This window comes from Poecile atricapillus, chromosome 29 (genome assembly GCF_030490865.1).
Source record: "Poecile atricapillus isolate bPoeAtr1 chromosome 29, bPoeAtr1.hap1, whole genome shotgun sequence".
In the NCBI taxonomy this organism is placed as follows: domain Eukaryota; kingdom Metazoa; phylum Chordata; class Aves; order Passeriformes; family Paridae; genus Poecile; species Poecile atricapillus.
This window is the reverse complement of record NC_081277.1, coordinates 4,877,059-4,897,895: the sequence shown is the minus strand read 5'-3', so window position 1 is coordinate 4,897,895 and position 20,837 is coordinate 4,877,059. Positions and strand designations below refer to the sequence as shown.

Below are 20,837 nucleotides of genomic sequence, written 5' to 3'. Positions count from 1 at the left end.
TCTCCTTCTCACAGGCTTGCTTGCACACAGAGGTGGTTAAAGTGATCTTTTACTACTTTAGGAGATCAGTCTTGGAGAGACAGTCGTGACAAAGAGATTTCTGTTTGGCCAGGCTGGAGTGAGCTCTGTGGAAAGGCAGGAACACACACAACCGTTTGGTTTGAGCCCTACAGAAACTTGCACAATAAACCTATTTATGTAGGAACGTATTTCTGCAGTAATAAATCTGTTTGGATAAGGAACTGAAAAGACCACAGTGACTTAGGCTAGTGATAAGAATTCATCTTCTGTGAACTGGGAAACAGAATTGAAATGATTTATAAATATCCCACTGACTAGAGTGAATGTGTAATTAAGTGTACAATGCAGTACTCTTGGCAAAGCTGGCCCAGCTGTCTTGTTTCCAGCACAGCTTTTGATTTTTTTTCTTTCCCTAGCCACAGTCCTGACTCAGACAGAGTTGGATGTGTTTGCAGGGCAGGCTGGTATTTTCTTTGCTGGTGTGGGGGTATCTGCAGCGATGCCTGTGGCTGCCCTGTCTCCCTGCTCTGCTGGCACACAGGGGCTGGATCAAGCCCTTTTCCTGTGGCTTCACTTGGAAGTGCCCAGTCCCACCCAGTGTTGTTCCCTGGCCAGGCAGCATTTTCCCTCCTTGCCCCAGAGGCTTTGGGAGCAGCTGCAGGTCCCAGCTCTGTTGGAAGATCTGTCCTGGTCCATCCTGACTGTTCCCAGCTGAGTTGGGGTGGAGGGACCCTAAAGCCTTCCACTGTCCCAGGGTGCTCCAAGGCCTGTCCAGCCTGGCCTGGGACACTTGCAGGGATCCTCAGCTGCCCTGAGCACCCTGTGCCAGCGCCTCAGCACCCTCAGCACAGCAGAGCCCTCTGTTGTGTCACGTCTGATGTGCTGCCACTGCTGCCCTGTGCTCTGATCTCAGTGTCTCTGTCTCATCCAGGCTACATGCTTGAGCCAGACCCTGATAAGAGACCTGACATTTATCAGGTCTCCTACTTTGCATTCAAACTGGCCAAGAAGGACTGCCCGGTGCAGAATGTGCAGGTGAGCAGAGGATTGGGCTGAGGGGGGCTCTGGGAGGGGCTGGGGAGGCACTTGCTGGATCCTGAGCATTTGTGTGTCATGTGTGGCTCTGTTCTCTTGGTTCCCCACTTCTGTAATTAGGAGGGGCTCGTTTGCTTGGAACAGCACGGTTTGGTTTGGGTTTCTTGGGTCAGAAATCAGGGTTTCTAATGTTATTTATTTCTGCTTGTCCCTGATTTACCTCCTCACCCAGTCACAATGTGAGGCCAACCAAGAGATCTTGTGCATGTGAACATGGAAAATTAGGCTGTGCTTGGGAAAGCAGTCTCATTTCCAGGCACACTCATCATAGCATGTGTAATTTGGCCTGCACTTGGGTTTGGACACAGCAGTTCTGGGTCTGTTGGCTGGGACTTGGCATTTGAACTGCATCAGACCTCACACAACCATCTGCCCCTTCTGAGTGTGTTTTTTAGAGACTTCAGCTGAAAAATGGAGTTGACAATTATTTTCTTATATTGTTATGGATGCCTGTGACAGGCATTTTATTTTGTTGTTTCTACATAAACAGAAACTTAGGGTTTTTCCCCCATGTTCAGGTGCTTATATATGGTCTTTATGAATATAAGGTAGTTTGGGTTCTGTTATACCTGTGTTTTTATAGCATCATTAATAAATTTTGTCACTACTATCCCCTGGCTGTCTTGTAAAAATGCCCAGGTCGTGCTGTGGAGCTTTGTGTTCATATTCCATGTTCAGTGGTCAAAAAGCTGAGCCCACTTTTCTTCCTTTGTAAATATTCTCCCTGTCTCCCCATGACATGAGCCTTGTGGTGTTTATGTGTCCAGCATGAGGAGTAATTGCTTTGGGGATCCCCAGATCTCCCTGTTTCATTATTTCTGACTCTGTTTTCTGCCCTCAAAATACAAAATTGGGTGTTTTTGGGATCTGCAGAACTCTCCAATCCCTGCTAAACTCCCAGACCCAGTTAAAGCAAGTGAAGCTGCTGCAAAGAAGAGTCAACCAAAGGCCAGGTAACCCCACCTGCTTTTTGCTCCCTCTTTTGTTGCCTGTTGTCTCTGCTGTTTATTAGCAAAGGTGTATTTAGCTCCTTCCTTGAGGAGTTCAGTTGCCACATGTTGACTGAGCAGAGTTATTCTCCCGTTAGTCAATGTGTCAGCTATCAGAAACAATCTGATCCCAGGTTTGGTAGTTACCAAGAGCAGTTTGGTATCTCCAAACCACAGTGTTCACAGAAGGCTGGGGGATGGCTGCTCCTCTCTCTTGCTGTGCATTTTTGGAGCTCAGTAAACACTGAGCAGAGATAGAAGAGTTCAGTGGCCTGATTCTGGGGTGGATGTACTAAAGTTAAAGTACATCTAAAGATGGCAGTTTAGACAACTCTGCCCAAAGGTACCAGCTGCTCATGGGCTGATTTGTGTCTTTAATGTGCTCATTCAGAAGTCTGAGTGGTTTCAAGCAATATGTTGTAGGAAATAGCTGGATATAAGTTGAGTGGTTCTGACAAGTCCCAGCTGTCCACCAGGAGAAGATGCCACGACTGGCAGAGAAGTCAGAATGATAGTGTTGGATTAATTGTTGTGAATGCATCCAGGGGGTTTTACTGTGCTTGGTGTGTCTGGGTGCCCATGAATGCTTCACCTTTGTCAGTCACACCCAGCTGAAGTGTGGGTGAGTGTTTCACCCTGCTGTGTGTTCTGTGCACCAGCTGCCCAACTCACAGGCTGTGCTCACTGCCCTTCCTTCCTTGACAGGCTCACAGACCCCATCCCTACGACAGAAACGTCCATAGCACCCCGCCAGAGACCTAAAGCAGGACAGACCCAGCCCAACCCTGGAATTCTGCCCATCCAGCCAGCCCTGACCCCCAGGAAGAGAGCCACAGCCCAGGCAGCCATCCAGCCCCAGGGTGAGCCATGTGTCTGTGTGGTCCCTGCTCCCCTGCGTGTCCCAGGGCAGTGACCTAACGTTGGCTTTGGGTTCTTGTTGCAGTTGCAGGCCCGGCTGCCCTGGGCAGTGCCCAGCCCTCCCTCCCTGCCAGCACCCCCCAGCCAAAAGCAGCCCCCCAGCAGCCTCCAGCCCAGCCCCAGGCCAAGCTGGCAACGGTGCCCCCAGCACAGCCCCAGGTCCCCTCCACACAGCCTCAGGCCACCCCTCAGCATCAGCAGCAGCTTTTCCTGAAGCAGCAGCTCCTGCAGCAGCAGCAGCAGCAGCAACAGCAGCAACAGCAGCAGCAGGCTGCCTACTTCCAGCAGCAGCAGCAGATGATGCAGCCACAGCAGGTGGGTGTGTGCACCGGGTTTGTCACATCTCTGTCTGCAGGGCTGCAGCTTTGTGTTTATGCCAAGTTTCCAGTTCTTTTTGGGGGGAATGGGTGCAGCTCTGGGCATTTTCCAGAGAGTCCTCCAGTAAGATTTGGTCTGGGTCCAGCACACCTCAAACCTCTCAACCAGTGGTTGTTTCCCAGTTCCCAGTGATGCAGCAAGGAGCACCCGTGCAGCAGCAGCAGCTGATGCAGAGCTATTACCAGCAGCAGCAGCAGCAGCAGCAGCAGCAGCAGCAGCTGATGGCCCAGCAGGCAGCCATGCAGCAGAAGACCACAGCAGCAGCAGCAGCAGCAGCAGCAGCTCAGCAGAAGCAGCAGCAGCAGCCCCTGGCACCGGCACAGCCCCAGGCCCAGCCCAGCCCGGCGCCGCCGGCACAGCCACAGGAGCAGGGGGTGAGACCTTGGGAGAGGGATGGGACACTGGGGCTTGGGCTGCAAATGCTCCTCTGCCAGCTCCTGTGTGCTGGGGACACCTCAGCTGGCTTTTCAGAGCCACAGAGCCCAGATCACAGCTGCCAGGGGAGGTTTGGGTTGGATATTAGGAAAATTTCTTCACCCTGGGGGAATTAAGAGTTATCTGGATGTGGCACTTGTGGACGTGGGATAGTGGTGACCTTGGTAGATTTGAAGAAATGTTGGGACTTGATGACCTTAGAGGCCTTTTCCATCCCAAACAATTCTATGGTTCTGGGGCCTAATTAGTAATAACTCAGTTATTACTGAGTCACAGATGTCAGCACTGACCTTGCTGCCTCAGAGATGTGCAGTTGTTTGGATTTCTCATTCCAGCAGGATGTCGGACTCCGGAATTGTGCTCTGGGTCCACAGAAAGGAGATGAGTAATGGATGAGTAGAAAGCAGATGAGGAGATCTGAGTATCTGCTTAATGCAGCTTCTCTCCATCCCCTGTCATGTTGCCATAGAAGACATGTGAGAAACTGTCTGAAACATTATTTGTACTTTACACACCAGGGTGGGCACCAGAGCTGCTTTATATTGCTGCTTGTTTGGAAAGCTTTGCCTGATGTTCAGAGGAAGGCACAAACAGCTTCTTGGTTGTTCCTAGCACTGGGTTAACTTTTTAATAGATATAGTGGGAAGTGGGCTTTTCAAAGGAGACTTTTGAAAGCACCATATCTAAAAATAAATAAATCAATCATCCACTTTACTAATCATCTGAATGTGCACCTAAAATAAATGCTCTTTGCTTGATGGAAAATACATCCAAGAGCAGGGAACAGGCAGCTGCCCACAGGGAGGGGCAGGGAGCTGTGCCAGGGGGCCAAAGTGCTCTGCACCCCAAACCATTCCATTGTACACAACTGTTTGAGTCCAGGCTAAGGATCACTTTGTGCTGGCTCCTTGTGAGGTGCCAGTTAATTCCCCTCTCCTTGTTTTCTTGCAAGTGCCACCAGGAGTTGATTTGACTAATAAACTCCATAATCCATGAACTGGGGCAGCTGTTTGCTCTCTGTCTCAGGGCTCTGCCATGTCCCCTGCCCTGCTTTGGGTGTTGTGTTCCTGGTCTTGTTCCTGCTCTGGTGAGTGACTTGGGGCAGGTCAGTTTGTTGAAGCTGGTGGGAGATTTTTCAGTATGTGCAGACAGGTTTTGAGTGGTGCCCATTATTACCCAGTTCCTTTTAGGGCAGAAGTGCCTCAAATGGAGCATTGAATTAGCCTTATTCCATTGGTAGGCTGATCAGAATGGACCCATCTGGACTCTTCTGCTCCTACAGCAGGCAGGAGGGAAAAACAGTGGTTGGCTCATTTAAAAAATGGTAGTGAAGCCTGGTCTCTGCAGAGCAGAGTCTCTGAGCAGAAGACACCAAGCCAGGACCTGTCAAAGCCTTCTCACGTTGGGAGATGCCAGCTTAATCAGCTCTGCCTTCATTCCTGTGGTGATTTCGGTGCTGCCCTTTAATCTCTCAGCACCAAATGTCCTGTTCTGCAGTGACCAACACAGGGGGGTGGGTGCACAGGGAGCAGGCAGGGTGCTCTGCCTCTCTGCACTCAGTGTGTGTGCTGCAATGTCACAGGAAGAGCAGGACAGCTCCCCACTGTTTGCCTTCTGCCCCTGGGGTTCAGCACCACGCTGGGCAGCTCTCTCCTGTTGCCCTCTCAGGTCTTTCCAAGCCTTTCAGCTGGGAGCAGGGAGGAGTTCCCAGGCAGGGGAGGTGACATGCACAGCTTGCTGCTCCCTGTATTCCAGTTTTCCTGTTTTAAATCCAGCAGTGATATCTCCCCGACAGACAGATTGTGAAAAATCACACGATCACAAGTGGTGCTGTTGTTTATCTACAAAACCATATTTCAAGTATTTATGGGTTTGTGAGTGTAACACAAGACCAAGGCAATGGAAAAATAAAATCAGTGTGAGGAAACCCTCTGCAATTTCCACAGGGTTTGTAGCTGGGCTGTCTTGGCTTACACCTAAACCAAATGTGCCTGGTTTTCTCCTCCACATCTTAATGAAGAATGTTGCTCCCATGGTCTTGGCTTTCTTTTGCTTTCCTTCCCCTAAGAGGAAGTTTTTTGCACAAGATTTCTGCACAAGACCTCCACCCCTTTAGGCATTTGGCCAGTCATGTTATGTGCTGAAGGCAGTGCTGCCCTTCACCGTGTCCCTGTGACAAGACTCCTGTGCACTGTGATCTGAGTTCTCTCCACCTGTGCTCTGGATCTCGGCCTCTCTACCCTTGAGCAGGTTTGAGCCTTTGCCAAGTCCTAATGGAGATTTTACCTCCAGAGCTGCACCACAGAAAGGGGAGACAGTCCCTGCCTGTGCAGAAATCCTGAAATACTGCAGAGCAGCAATTCCCCCTCAGGGTTCCTTTGCCTGTCTGGTTTTTCCCCTCCAGACCGTCCCTGGTCCATGATCAGAATGCTGGGTGTTGCAGCAGAAGCTGTTTTCTCCCTGTGGCTGTGGTTGTGACCCAGGACACTGTGCTTTAATGTGCTTTTCTCCCCTGGCAGGCTCAGGCTCAGGCTCAGCAGCAGCAGCAGCAGGCTCAGGGCACAGCACAGGGGCAGAAGCTGGGCTCGCTCACCCCGCCGTCCTCGCCCAAGGCGCAGCGCGCGGGGCATCGCCGCATCCTCAGCGACGTCACCCACAGCGCCGTGTTCGGCGTGCCCACCAGCAAATCCACCCAGCTGCTGCAGGCTGCAGCTGCAGAGGCCAGCCTCAACAAGTCCAAGTACGTGCCCAGGGCTTTGGGGTGAGGGCTCAGCTCAGCCTCAACAAGTCCAAGTAGTGCCCAGGGTCCCCGTGTGGGGTGTGGAGTGAGGGCTTGGTCAGGCTCTGGGAGATGTTCCATGCAAAGCTCTGAATGGAGGTAGGCACAAAACTCTTGAGTGAGTCTTTGTTTAGGGCTTGGCCCTAAACTTTCCAGGAAGTGCTGGAGAATTTGCCCCAAAGTTCTCATGAGTTCTCTGAGCTCACAAAAAGCTTTGGGTTATCAGGGCCTTCTCTGGCTCACAAAAGGCAGTGTCATTTCAGCCACAGCCCTGGTGTGCACTTCATGCTCACTGCTTGACCACCAGCACTTCCTGAAGGTTGGGCTCGATGGTGTTGGAGATTTAATGGAGCTCTGGTTCCCTAGGAGTTTTTGCTAGGTCACTTTTACAGTGCCTACAGGCAGGAAGCCTTCCTGTGGGTGCTGCTGTTCTCAGCTTGGGATGCTGTTTGTAACCCCTGAGATGTGGGTGCTGAGCCTCAGTGCTGCCAGGCTTCCAGCATGGGACTGCAGTAATTTACACTGGCTGTTTTAATTGGGAAGTCATTAGAGTGTTGTAGCTTGGAGCAGCTGATAGTGCTGGCCAGAGGATTTCAGGTGGGTGGTTAATGGCTCTTGTTTGGGATGATCCCATCCAGATCTGCTTCCACAACGCCCTCGGGCTCACCAAGGACCTCACAGCAGAATGTCTACAACCCTCCTGACATGTCCACGTGGAACCCCTTTGATGATGACAACTTCTCCAAGCTCACAGCTGAGGAGCTGCTGAACAAGGACTTTGCAAAGCTGGGGGATGGTAGGTCCATGGGGTGCTTCAACACCTGCCTGCTCTGCAGAGGGAAGACACCACGGATTGGGGATGCTTTTGGGCAGGGACTGCTTGGGTTCCCCATATTGTGACAGTCCTCTGGCCAAATCCTTCCAGTTTCTTTCTGTTTGCAGCTCAGTGGTGCCTCAAAGGCAGAGGTTGTAGCTGCTCTGACAGTGCCCCTGCTCAGGTGCCTGTGGAAGCTGCAGTTTAAACTCTGCTGCATCTGCAAGTTGGGATTTGCATGAAGGGACTTAAGTCATTTAGTGGAACAGTGTCCTAGAAATAAAGATAAGTAGCCTACTTTCAGAAGAGAAGTTTTTCCCCTAACTCTTGGTCTGCATTCCAGGGAAAGCTCCAGAAAAGGCAGGCAGTTCCACAGAGAACCTGATCCCAGGTTTCCAGCCCGCTGCGTCTGCAGCCCCGGCGGATGCGTTTGGTGGCTCCTCCTTCACTGCTGGCCCAGGTGAGTCTGGGGACATGGACAGCATGGAATGGCAGCTCTTGAAAGGGAACAACCTCTGTGAAAGGGAAGGAAAACTAACACTAACTGAGCTGGGCCTTGGCACTGAGAGCTGCAGGGAGTAGAGCTGGCACTTGAGGAGGGGAGGGAATGTGCAGAGGGTGCACTCCCTTGTCACAGTTGGGTGGCAGAGACAGGACACTGTGTGGAGGCAGAGGTGGGGCTTGTGGAGGGGGAGGAAACCGAGCCCCTTAAATTCCCAAGGAAGCTTCTTTAGTGTGTAGAAGTTCCATGGAGCTGATAACAAAGAGTGAAACCTGTCATGTGCAGTGCTGCATCCAGGAGCTCCAAATGCCAGGAGACACAAATGCCACCCCCTGGTGACAAATGCCCCTGGTTGATGCCTCCCCACAGAAATAAAACAACTCTTGGTGAGAGGAGTCTGGCAAGAAGCTGAAGAATCCTTTGTGGGGCAGAGTGACAAATCCATAGATGCTTATTTCTATTTATAAGAGGGGATTTAGGGGAGCTTATAACTGAGCTTGGTATGTTGGTTCTTAGCAGAGAATTAAGGAGTGGAAGTCCCTGACACAGGAGTGCTCCTGGGGAGTTGCTTTCTGAGTTTGCCCAGCTGTGAGCAGTTTCTGGTGTTCCATCAGCCTTTGTGGATGATGCTGAGCAGCAGCAGCAGCTCCACACTGAGCTGTGAATCACCTTCTGCAAAGCCTGAGGGGCATCTGTGTGCCCTGGGCTCTGTGGTACCGTGTTGCTGTACCGTGATCAGTTCTTGCAGTGTCTGACCTAAAGAACGTGCCCCCTGACTCTCCAGGCCTGGGGTTTGGCACAGGAGAAGGTGTTTTGGAAATCTTGGTGCTGGGCTGGGCACTTCCAGCCCTTCTCTTCCTTTGCTCAGAGACAGGAGCCTGTCCCAGAGTGGCTGGTGCAGGATGCTGCAGCTTTTATTGCAGACACGGAGGCCCCACACGGGCTGTGTCCTTTGTGAGGCCTTTCACCTTTTGTGCTTCTGTGAGGCAGATAACAATTCTTCCCTGGCAGGAAATATTCTGAGAACTGTGGGTTAAATTGTGTTGGAGAGCTACATGGTAACAGCAGTTTTGTTTGGTTTTTTTATTATTTTCAATAGTACACTTGGTCAGAGTGTTCCTGTGTGTGGTTGTGTCAGGCCAGAGCCAGGGCTGTGCTGGGGTTTTGCTCTGTGCTTTCTCCTTTCCTCTTCTCTGTTCACTCTGCCTTTTCTTTTCACTTCCTCTTCTCTCCCAGCTGAAAAAACAAAAGACATTCTGAGTTTGGACTCTAGCCCTCCTCTTCTGACTGTGCCTGATCCTTTCATTCCTCTCCCGTTATCCGACACACCAGGTAACCAGAGCTGAGGGGATGGAGGCGGGGCAGACTCCTGGGCTTTGCTTTGTCCTCTTCTGGTTCTGTTTGTAGGCACACCTGAAATCCTGGGCCCTGCCAGGCTCTGCTGGGCTCACTGGCAGTGGGGATGGTTTTCATGGCAGAGCCTGGGGTTATCTCATTGTTCCTAATCCCAGAAATCTCAGTGTCTTTAGAGGTTCAGCAGTGAAAGCCAAAAGTGTTTGGAGGGAAAGCTGAGAGAGCTGGAGTTGTTCAGTCTGGAGCAGATAATGTTCCAGGGAGACCTCAGAGCCTCTTCCAGTGCCTAAAGGGGCTCCAAGAGATCTGGGGACAAGGGCCTGGAGGGACAGGACACAGGGAATGGCTCCCAGTGCCAAAGGGCAGGGTGGGATGGGATTTTGGGCAGGAATTGTTCCCTGGCAGGGTGGGCAGGCCCTGGCACAGGTGCTCAGAGGAGCTGGGGCTGCCCCTGGATCCCTGGCAGTGCCCAAGGCCAGGCTGGACAGGGCTGGGATGGAGGAAGGTGTCCCTGCCCATGGCAGGGGAGAGGATGAGAAAGGCTTTAAGGTCCTTTCCTATTCTATGAGAAATAATCCCCAGGTAATTAATTACCTGTTCTGACTTAAGCTGTTCTCAAATCATCTCCAACATTGAAACTGTAGGTTTTATTATTGTTAATCTTTTTTTCCTGTAAGAGTCAGTGTTTCTTTGGCTTCCAAGGTCTGTTGCAAATCTGAGCATCTTGTGAAGCACAAGTTACATGTGACCTTTTCTGATTTGGCAAGATTTTCCAGTGCAGTTGGTGCCATTTCATTTACTTTGCAGTGCTGCTTCTAAGCCCTCTCCTCTGTGCACATTTCTGACTGCAGCAGCCAACACTTTTTAGCACAAGATTATATAAGTGCTTAGGAGCTTATTTCCAAATCGGTGGGAATATTTGGAATATGGGAATGTTTTTATCTTGGAGCCTCTCAGCCCTCTGGTGAATGTGTGTGGCAGGTCCCACATCAGTGATCCTGCTCTTGCTGCTCTCCCTGCTGAGCAGCTCCCACCCTCTGGGTCACTGGTGGTTTGGAGGACCCAAGCTTCAAAATGTGCTGTGAAGGTGACATCTCTCCATGAAGAGCTGAGCAGTTCAGGAAAAGAATAAACCTTTTATCCATAACTCTGTGGAACTTGCTTCCTTCTGGTGGTTGCTTGAAGAGCAGAAGAAATATGGTTTAGTCCAAAGGGAATTTTACCCTTAAATGCCCATAAAAGTCTGAGAGGAGAAGCAAAACTTGGAGTCTTTGTTCCCTGTGTGAGCACTGCCAGGAGCTGACCTGCCCAGCTTGAAAACACCCACAGGAGGCAGCTGACTGCACATTCTCCTTCTTCCTCCCCCAAAATGCTGCTGGAAGTGTTGCTTGTCCTGACTGAAGCCACCCAGGCCATTTATTTGAGCTAAAGCTCAGCTGCTTTTTGTGCTTAGCCACAAACCTCCTCCCCTGGGCACCTGGAGCTGCAGGTGGCATCACCTGAGCGCTGCTCAGAGACCTTGGGCTCTCCCACCTTGCAGAGGGACAGGTGCCAGTGGGTGCTTCTCAGTGTGTCCCTCCTCCTCCTCCTCCCCTGTGGAATGCCTGCCATTCTTAATGGAATTGTAGCTGGCAAGAGGGATGTAAAAATATGGCAAAACATCTGTTAAAATAAGGGAGAATTAAATATTCATGCTGTAAACGTATTTCCTTGTGTATGTGCAGGAAAGTGAGCCAAGTTGCTCTTAATGAGCTTATTTCAGGCTTCAGCACTGACTAATCCTGGGGTGTTGGTGAGGGGAGCTCTGTGGGGTCACTCTGACTGATGTAGGAGGGTATTTCATTGTTTTGGGAACAAAATACTTGATGAGATGTTTTTAATCACCATAACTCTACTCCAGGCCCATAAATTCTGAGAAGATCTCTGGCTGTGCCTGGGTGTTTATAACAACTGTAATAAACAACATTTCTGTATTTCTGCTGAGAATTTATTTGTACCAAGATGACACTAAGATAAAGAAATTGTACATGCACAATTAGGCATGCACAGCAAATTAGTAGGTGTGCACCAATGGTCTGAGTTTCCATCTTGAGTTGGGAAGATGCAAAGGGGCAACTGCTCATGTTCTTGGTGTATTTACTGAGAGGACAAGGTGGTGTTGTGATGATTTAAAGCAACAAAGCCAGCAGACCATGAGAATCCCAACTAAATGGGTGTAAAGAGCATCCAGTGTTCTGTCAGGGCTTTGAGTTTGATTTTAGGGGGAAGAATTTCTTGTTTTACAGATATTTGAGATCTTGAACACACAGCTAAAATTGCTTGATGTTGATCTCTTGAGGAGCCACTGTTAAGTGTTGTCCTGTTACCCTGCACGGTGTTTACAAAGCCCTGTGCATTCAAAGCCTCTATTCCCCTTCTCTTTCTTGTTATGCAAGAACCAATCCCATTTCACAGCAGCTCCATCAGGAGAATGGAAGTGCAGTTCCTCCCCTGGACTAGTCTGAGTGCTGTGTTGTTGGATACCACGCAGGGCCTCCTTTAATCTGCTAATCCTTGCAGAGTGAATAGGCAGAACCCTTCCCCAGTGACAGATCTGTGCCCACGCTGGTGATTTCCCTCCCAGCTGCTGGCCTGGCAGGGTTTTCACAGCCGTGTCTCTCTTTCCCAGCTGGCCCCCGAAGGAGAGGACTGTGCTGTGTGCTCTCCTGAGCTGTGTGTGCTGTCCCAGGGCAGCCCTGCAGTGAGTACCAGCCCTGTGTGCGCTGCAGCTGCTCCCCTCGGGCACAGAGCTCTGCCCTCTGCTCCCTCTTAACTTGCGACTTTGCAGGAGTTCTTTTTCTTTCTAATAGCCTGGTCTAACCCAAAGCCTCCCTCATCTCTTGACTGGTCTTTTTTTCCTAACTCTGGTGTTTCTTGAAATGCTTTCTGTGTATTTGTGGCTGAAGGGGTGTGTGGCCAGCAATAAAATCAGCATGGCAGCAGAGTCTCTGGCAGTGGTGGCTGCAGATGCAAACTGCCTGACTGTGAACTCCATCAGCTCTGTGCATGTGTTAGAAAGGGGATCTGAAGGGAAGGTCAGCACTTTCTCACTGGATTGTCCAAAGCTGTGCTTCTCAGCCAGTGCATGGAGTTTGGCCTGTTTGCTTGTCCCAGGATACAAATCCAGAGTTCATTTAATGGCTTCACATCCTTCTTATGTTGGTGCAAGTCAGAGGAGAGGCTCTTGCTGTCATTCCTGGAGGAAGTGATTTGGTTTTCCAGGCTCAGAAGCCACCAGCAGCAGCCTCTTGGGGATGCTCCAAGACCCATCAGCTGCAGGCTCTTGCTCTGCTTTTTCTGCAGCTGTTTTGCTTACTCTGACAGGAAACAATCAGGAATTTCTTACTGTGAGGAACAGGGAACTTGACAAATGTTTCACATTCATTCTGAAAGGCTGCAGTGTGTGGCTGGGCTCTACCTCAGGTGGGGCTGTGAGGGCACTTTTTAATCCCCCTCTGTGCTTTTAAGCTTAGACACCTTCTAAAAGCTTGCCATGATCTCCCTGGCTGCTGCAAACCTGCCCTGGCAGGGCTGAAATGGGGCAAAGCAGAAAACCCAACCAAACATGAAATAGCAGCAGTCAGCTCGTCCTGAACTGGGTCAGACTCACTTTCCTGTGGCTGGAAAGCATCTGGCACGTTTTCCACAGGCTGACTGAGGAAGAGGAGATCTCCAAGAGGCAGCAGCTTCCAGTGGGAGCACAGTGACTGGGTAAAACATTCATTTCCCAGCTGGAACTGGTGAAGGCCCACCCTGAGGTCAAATACCTCTGTCATGGGTTACCTTTCCTTAACCTTGTTTGGGGCTTGTTCATTTGTCTGCACAGGAATGGTCTGGGTTTGTCTGTTGGATTTGAGGCACTTTATCTCCTTCCCCATTCATCCTGACACCTTCTTGTTTTTGTTCAGCTCCTCAGCCTCACTGAAAGGGGATAAAAGTTCCTTTAACTCATGCCCAGAGGGGTGCAGTGGCTCCCTGGAACAGCACTGGCAGATCAGCAGCAGCACTGGAGGAGGCAGGAGAGGAGATTTTGTGAGACAAGAAACAAAATCAGGCAAAGAACCACTGACAGCCTACAGCTTTGCATAAAACCAGCTGTGCCCTGGGGCAGGGGAGAAAATGAACACGTGGGGAGAACACCACACTTGTTCTCTGAACCTTGTGGTTAAAAACATGGCTGAGCTCAACAGGCAGTTCTGGGACCTGTCTGGGGCAGTTCCAGAGTGTTCCAGGGAAGATCTGCACTCTTGGAAGCAATTCCAGCCTCCTTAGCCCTGCTCTGGCAGCACTCACAGCTCCTGGTGCCCCTGCTCCCAGCCTGTCCCCTCTCTGTGCCACAGGAGCCAGGGGTGGCACCTGGATGCAAATCCAGCCTCTAAAATGGATATTCCTACAGGGGGGAAGAGTTCCTGGATATCAGGGCTGCTGTTTCCATCACATTTGCCTTTCAGTTGACCTTTTCCAGGCCTGTAATGACAGAACTCCTCTTGGACAGGTTTTTAGGTCTCCTTCCCCTCCTGCTTGCTTCAGTTGTTGGCTTTCTCCTGGGGAGTAGAATTTGTCCTGCTTTGAATAAGCAGTTCCAAAGCCATTAGGCTGTTTTATTATTTATACTGGGCAATAGAAAAGGATGGATATTATTCCCACATATGTAGAAGTGTAACTTTGGTGTTCTCAGCATGGCAAGTCTTATCCAGCAGGATTCCTGTGCTTTTGTGCAGTTGTGAGCAGGGTTTCTTTGGATAATAAATAATAACACCAACCTGTGAACTCAAAAATTAAAATATAGGTGTAGCAGTTGGATAACATTCTAATGTTAGATTGTAAATGGAATAATTTCAATGAGTTGGAGTGGCCAGATTTGTCCTTGTGGAGCAAATTTTATCAGAGCTGTTCCGCTGCAGGTGATTAGTACTTGTAGTAAATCCTGAAATTGTTCTTTACCTTCTTGTTCTGGGAAGCAACCCTTGTGAAAGCTAAATAATTAATCTCATTTCTGCAGATCTGGTTTGTGATTGGGAAATCACTCATCCAGCAGATGAATAATTGAGATTAACTTCTTGCCCAGGCTGTCTGTGAGGATAACGGGCAGCTCAGGAGCTGCGCTGCTGGGAGTGACACGTGTGATGTGAAAGCTGCTGTAAATTGCTGGGTCCCTGGGCAGCTCTGAGAGCCCAGGGCAGGCTCTGGGAGCCCAGGGCAGGCTCTGAGAGCCCAGGGCAGGCTCTGGGAGCCCAGGGCAGGCTCTGGGAGCCCAGGGCAGGCTCTGGGAGCCCAGGGCAGGCTCTGGGAGCCCAGGGCAGCTCTGGGAGCCCAGGGCAGGCTCTGGGAGCCCAGGGCAGCTCTCAGAGCCCAGGGCAGCTCTGAGAGCCCAGGGCAGGCTCTGGGAGCCCAAGGCAGGCTCTGGGAGCCCAGGACAGGCCCTGGGAGCCCAGGGCAGGCTCTGGGAGCCCAGGGCAGGCTCTGGGAGCCCAGGGCAGGCTCTGGGAGCCCAGGGCAGGCTCTGGGAGCCCAGGGCAGGCTCTGGGAGCCCAGGGCAGGCTCTGCTGCAGGGTCTCAGAGCTGCTTCTGCTCCAGCTCCTCGGGGCTGAGCTCCTTCCTCAGGCTGAGCTGGCCCCAAGGCTCTCAGCTCTTCTGTCTCCTCCTTACACAGACACTGGCAAAGATTCCAGCACAGGGAAGGGAGGGAGGGCAAGATGACTTCATAAATGTGGGGTTCAGCATATTAAACTTGTGGGTTTAATGTATAAACATCTGGGTGACAGTGCCAGAGCTGTGGGCTGTTCCTCAGTGGCTCCTTGGGGACAGGAGCCCACGCTGGGTGAGGATGTCCTCACCTCTCTTCTGTGGCCTCTGATGCCTCTGAGTGATACTGGGGGACTGTTGTGATAGGACAGGGGATGATGGTGTTAAACTGGAGGAGGGTGGGTTTTAGATTAAGGACAGAATCTCTTTGTGATGAAGCTGGTGAGGCCCTGGCACAGGTTGCTCAGAGAAGCCGTGGCTGCCCCATCTCTGGAAGTGTCAAAGGCCAGGTTGGACAGGGCTTGGAGCAAGCTGGGTTTGTGGAAGGTGTCCCTGCCTGTGGCAGGGGTTGGATGAGCTTTGGAAGGTTCTTTGCAGCCCAGGCCATTCTGTGGGTTCTGTGCTGGAGCCACGTGTACACCCCGTGCTGCAGACACTCCTGGGGCGCACGGCGAGCCATGAACTGAGCACCTGATTAACCTTGTCTTTTTCTTTCTTTTGCTTTTTCTCTCCCTTGCCTCCCTCCCTCCTTCTCCTGCTTGCCCCAGAAAAACTGATTGAGGGACTCAAATCTCCTGAGCCTGCACTCCTGCTCCCCGAGCTCCTGCCTCTGGCTGACCCCTTCGGCAGCACGTCAGACGCTGTCAATGGTAACGCCCCAGCCCTGTCCCCTCTGTCACACGCATGTCCTGCCCTGCATGGCCAGCCCTGGCTCCCAGAACAGCCCCTGCTGCTGGGGACAGCCTGAGGGAGGTGGTGGATGGTGCTGAGACACAGCTGCCTTTCCTCTGTCAGATGGGCACTGAGGATGTGGTGTCTGTCCCTGGATTCCAGGTGATCTGGCAGGGACGTGGCACAGCTCTGCCCTTGGTGTTCTCTTGGTAGAAGAATGTTAATTACTGATTGAGGAAAACAGCAAAAACACCTTTATTTCTGGTCAAGATTTTGTGTTTAACCACGGCCCAGGCACTGAGCTGGTCTGTCTCCATGGACCCTCAGCAGGATGAGGAGGAAGAACAGCATTCCCTGGACCTGGGGAGCGCTGGGAATAAACGTGCCAGGCTGCTGTGATGCAGCAGGGTCAGGGTTTTGGAGTGCTGCAGAATTGTTTTTATCCACTTGCCAGGTGAAGACACTGATTGCAGGTTGTTGTCACCAGCTGCTCCTGTGGGTGGGTGTGACCTGTGGCTCTGATAGAAAGGAAGGACATGACTACCTGTAATAGTAAAACTTCTTCTACTTTTGCAGTTTCTGGCAGTTGTCTGAATTTTAATGATCTGAATGCAAGGGGAGTGCAATGGTCACTGTTTTCCTTTTGCTGGACAAGGATCTTGTGGATATTTTCTTTCTGTTCAGCTGCAGGGCAGGTTTTAGTAACCTGCTGTTCCACCTTCTGGGCATTTCAAATTGGGCTTGTACAAATTAAAATAAATAAAAGGGTTCAAAACCAAACAAACCCTTGAGGTGACACTTACAGGTCAGTAAAAGATTCAGACAACTCCTGCCTCAGTTCCTCCTTCTCTTTTCCTTGCAAACTAACCTCTGGCTTCTCCTGTGCTGTTGTGCCCCTGTGGAAAGGAAAAGCTGACGCAGCAGTGGAGAGCCTGATCCCGGGGCTGGAGGCGCCGCTGCCCCAGCGCCTCGTGTCCCAGAGCGAGTCGGTGGCCTCCAACAGAACAGGTTGGTGAGGCAGGAGGGGCTGGGGGGCTCTGAGCAGCTCTGGCTGCTCCCACAGGGGCTGCTCTTCACTGCTGGCACCGGGGCCTTGCTCAGGGAGTGCTCTGTGCTTCTCATCTCCTTGGGAGGAATGAGAAGGTTCTTCCCCCAGAGGTGCTGGCACTGCCCAGGCTCCCCAGGGAATGGGCACGGCCCCGAGGCTGCCAGAGCTCCAGGAGTGTTTGGACACTGCTCCCAGGGGTGAACAGGCTGGGATTTTGGGGTGTGTGTGCAGGGCCAGGAGCTGGGCTCTGATTCCTGTGGGTCCCTTCCCACTCAGCAGAATCTGTGACTCCATGGCCCAGTGTTCTTGAGCCCACCATCAGACTGTAGGTGCTGCTGCACTGCTCCCATGAAGTGATTTAGAACTCAGGAGCAGTCACTGATTTGTCCCAGGGGGGCAAGAAGAGACTCCTGACCCTTTCTCATTGTGCAGCCTTGACTGGGCCACTTCCCACAGCAGCTGGACTCAGCTCCTCTCAGAGGAATCTGCTGGGACTGCCCTGGGGTTGGAGCTCCCCTCTCTGCAGAGCTCCCACTTTAACCTGGCTCTGTGGGACTCCTTTGTTCAGCTTCAGAGAGACAGAGCCCTGCTGGAGGTGCTGGGACTCTCTGCCCTCACTGAGAGCAGTGGAATCTCTTCCCTGACAAGAAATGGCAGCGTTTGTGCTGGCTTTGCACCAAAGCTGTGCTCATCCCTGCGTGAGGGTGAAGGGGAATGTGGGAATGTGAGCTTAACACTCTTTGTGTCCTGTTCAATGCCACCCTGGGATGCTCACCTGGATCCAGACTCTCTCACTGGGGAAGACTCTCTGCTTGACTGTTCTCTGCTCTCTAACCCTGCTGCTGACCTCCTGGATGAGTTTGCTCCCGTAGCTTTTGCAGCTCAGCCTCACAAAGGTAAACTGGCCCTCTTGCCCCTGGCCTGGGGCTGGCATGAAGCTGCTCCTGGTTTACAGAGACAGCTGTGGTGTCACAGCAAACATGACACAGAATCTGAGGGGGAAGGCCAGGACTTCAGGGCAGTTCATTGCCTTGAGAGAGGGGCCCAGAGCATCAGTGCTGATTCCTGGGTGCCCCTCAGAGCTGGGGGGTGCTTTGCTCACTTGTGAGTATCCCTATGGCAACAGAAATGCTCTGGCCTGGGAGGAATTGCTGCAAAAACAGTCTGCAATAAATTTTTACACTTGGTGGCACTTCAGAAAGAGTTTGTGCTGCCCATGGGGCTTTTGGGTTAAACAGGCAGCTGTTCCAGTTGCTCAGTGCTGTAATAACCTCCTGTGGCACTTTGCTTTGCACTGAAATGTGTGTGGAGCAGTTCCTGGCACCTGTGCTCTGAGCTGATCCTTCAGCCCAGCCACTGCTGCCTTTCCTTGTCCTTCACTGGGCCCTCTGCTGGCTCTGGAATTGGTGCTGAGCCTTCAGGGTCCCTGAATCTGCATCAGCACCAGGTTCTGTGTGTGAGAGCGGGGAGGATGCTTCTGCTTGGGGTGGCACAAGTCACTGAGCCGAGCTCCAGAGCTTTGGAGGGGCTGTCCCCAGCTGGGCAGTGTCCTGAGCAGCCTCTGGAGCTGCAGAAATGCCATGGAAATGGGGCTGTCCCTGTCCTCAGGGCTGTCCCCAGCTGGGCAGTGTCCTGAGCAGCCTCTGGAGCTGCAGAAATGCCATGGAAATGGGGCTGTCCCTGTCCTTGGGACTGTCCCCAGCTGGGCAGTGTCCTGAGCAGCCTCTGGAGCTGCAGAAATGCCATGGAAATGGGGCTGTCCCTGTCCTCAGGGCTGTCCCCAGCTGGGCAGTGTCCTGAGCAGCCTCTGGAGCTGCAGAAATGGGAGTGGGATCCTTGCAGAAGCTCCCAGGGTGTTGGGAAGAGGCACAGTAAATAACTGGTGATGGTGACAGTTCCTATAAACCTTTGTGTGTTTGGCACTTTGCACTGCCCTCCCACAGCATTTGGGGGTTGTTTTCCCTGGCTCTGATCCTCCAGAGCACAGAGTAGTGCCATGAGCACTTTCTTGCCTCATCTCTCCCCAAACCTGTTAAATCCTGGTCAGCTTTAGGTAGAAATCTCTAATTCCCACCAGGAGTCAGACTGGAATGTTCCTCTTCACAGAAGCTGTCAGGTTGATGTGTCCTTGCTGGGCTCTCAGAAATCCTTCATACAGAGTTGAGGAACAGATCTGGGAGGGTATTTGAGTGTCTAAAGGAACAAGCAGTGATGTGAGAGGCTCTGAGGATACATAATTGCCTGATGAGGTGGATAAATCATCTCATCTCTGGAGATGGTTGAAAGTGCCTCCCACCAAGTGTTGAAGTGCAGCTGATGTGGTTTGAAATCAATGGAATTATCTCCCAGAACTGCCCTAGGGGCCTCTAGAAAATCTCTCACAGCATCTGGGTAGTCTCCAGGCAGGTAAATTTGGAAATCTGACTTCATGTTGCCCTTGTTTTATTGCTGCCTGTGAAAGGTCAGGGTTTTGTCTCATGTAGATGACTGGAATTTCTTCTGTGGTTTTTTCTTTCCCCCCAGCCCTTTTCCTCTCCCTGTGCATGAGAGCTGGGAGCCAGAGAGCCAGACTGAGCTCTCACACCATGCTCATGACAAAGAACACCTTCAGTCCTTGGGAGCTTACCCCAGGCCTCTGCCACAGCTTCCAACTGTCCAGCTGAGCCTTCAGACTGGTCAGGTTTTGTTCTGGGTCTTGTGACTTGGCTTGCTTGGTTTGGTTTGATCCCTTCCACTTCTGTATTTAATTGTCTCTCTTCTTTCCTACCCAGACTTACCAATTTTATTTCACCTTTTAAATAAAACTCCTGCTTCTAAATGCTGTCTCTGAAAACATGAAGATGTTCTAACACTTCCTGGCAATTCTAACCAGCCTCTCTGCTGTCTTTGCTTCTTTACCCTTATTTCTCTTCTATGCTGCAGAAGATACTAACCTGATATCAGGCTTTGATGCTCCTGAGGGCTCTGAAAAAGTGACAGAAGATGAGTTTGACCCAATTCCAGTGTTGATATCCAAAAATTCACAAGGTAAGCCAGGATGTGAGAGTGAAAAAGGGAAGGAAAAAAGGCAAACAGTGAATATATAAATGAGTTTTGGGTGGTGCTGCAGGACATGTGACTAGTTCAAGTCCTGAGCTGTGAAATACCATCAGTGTGGTGTCAGATACCTTGGCCTTGAAATTTCTGTAGATTCTCTGCTTGGGAGATTTCCATGTCCCAAACCAGCCATGCAATATTTGAGTTCCCATGGGGTGATTTCTCCATTTCTTCTGCCTGCCAGAAGGGCACAGAGCCCACAGTGACTGAGTGCAGTGAGAGCTGTGTCCTCCCCCTTCTGACTGCCCAAGCCTTTGGGCTTTTAAGTGAGCTTGGCATGAGGCACAAGAAAGAATGATGATGATGATGATAATAATAATAATAAATAATCCTCTGTAGCTCAAAACTCCTGCTGGAAGTGAGGCTTTTTCACTTCTGGTTGGTGTCTTTCAAAGGTGGGAACTGAGTGTGAGAAGCTTGGTCCATGTCCCCACCTCTTTAGAGGAGCTCTGAGCAGGGCAGCTGCTCATTTTCATCATTCTGGCACCAGATCCCCTTAAGGAGATCTTTGCCAGCAGCCTCAGCCCCTGGGGGTTTGAGGAACCTGCAGCACTGTTGGATTAACAGCAATAATTGTGCTGAGCTCTTCAGGGACAGCAGCAGGCAGTGTTTCACACCTGGCCAGTGAAGGGTCAGTGAACTGAGTTCCCTCTCTGCAGTCACCCCATTGAAAGGATTTTTTGATTACAGCCTTTGATGTACTTGTGGAGGTTTAAAGACAAATCCAGGACATTTTTTTGTTTTTTTTCAAAAAGGCTTTTTTCTTCTTTTTTTCAATTTGATCACAGAACCTTTTGGCTTCCCAAGCTCCCACTTTTGGTCACAGCAGGAATGTGCTGAACCCCTGCTCTGCACTAGTCTTGGCTTTCAGAGGCTGACACTCCTTAGGAACAGTTCAGACATTACAAACTCTGCTCCTGCTGGAAGTCAGAGATTTCTGCCAGGATAGGCCA

The 20,837-nt window shown here is 51.2% G+C and overlaps 1 protein-coding gene across 20 annotated transcripts in view; it reads left to right on the top strand.

Moving 5' to 3' along the window:
• The window catches only part of AAK1 (AP2 associated kinase 1), a 62,041-nt gene that overhangs the window by 29,357 nt on the left and 11,847 nt on the right, over positions 1 to 20,837 (top strand). For 4 of the 20 annotated variants that reach the window (XM_058859436.1, XM_058859435.1, XM_058859434.1 and 1 more), the window contains exons 9-21: positions 953 to 1,056; positions 1,990 to 2,069; positions 2,811 to 2,965; positions 3,049 to 3,338; positions 3,524 to 3,775; positions 6,356 to 6,576; positions 7,254 to 7,411; positions 7,773 to 7,889; positions 9,168 to 9,263; positions 15,617 to 15,718; positions 16,647 to 16,748; positions 17,574 to 17,684; positions 19,711 to 19,815. In XM_058859436.1, the coding sequence (XP_058715419.1) occupies positions 953 to 1,056; positions 1,990 to 2,069; positions 2,811 to 2,965; positions 3,049 to 3,338; positions 3,524 to 3,775; positions 6,356 to 6,576; positions 7,254 to 7,411; positions 7,773 to 7,889; positions 9,168 to 9,263; positions 15,617 to 15,718; positions 16,647 to 16,748; positions 17,574 to 17,684; positions 19,711 to 19,815 (1,893 nt within the window). The other 16 variants (XM_058859439.1, XM_058859441.1, XM_058859438.1 and 13 more) reach the window with 16 other exon arrangements.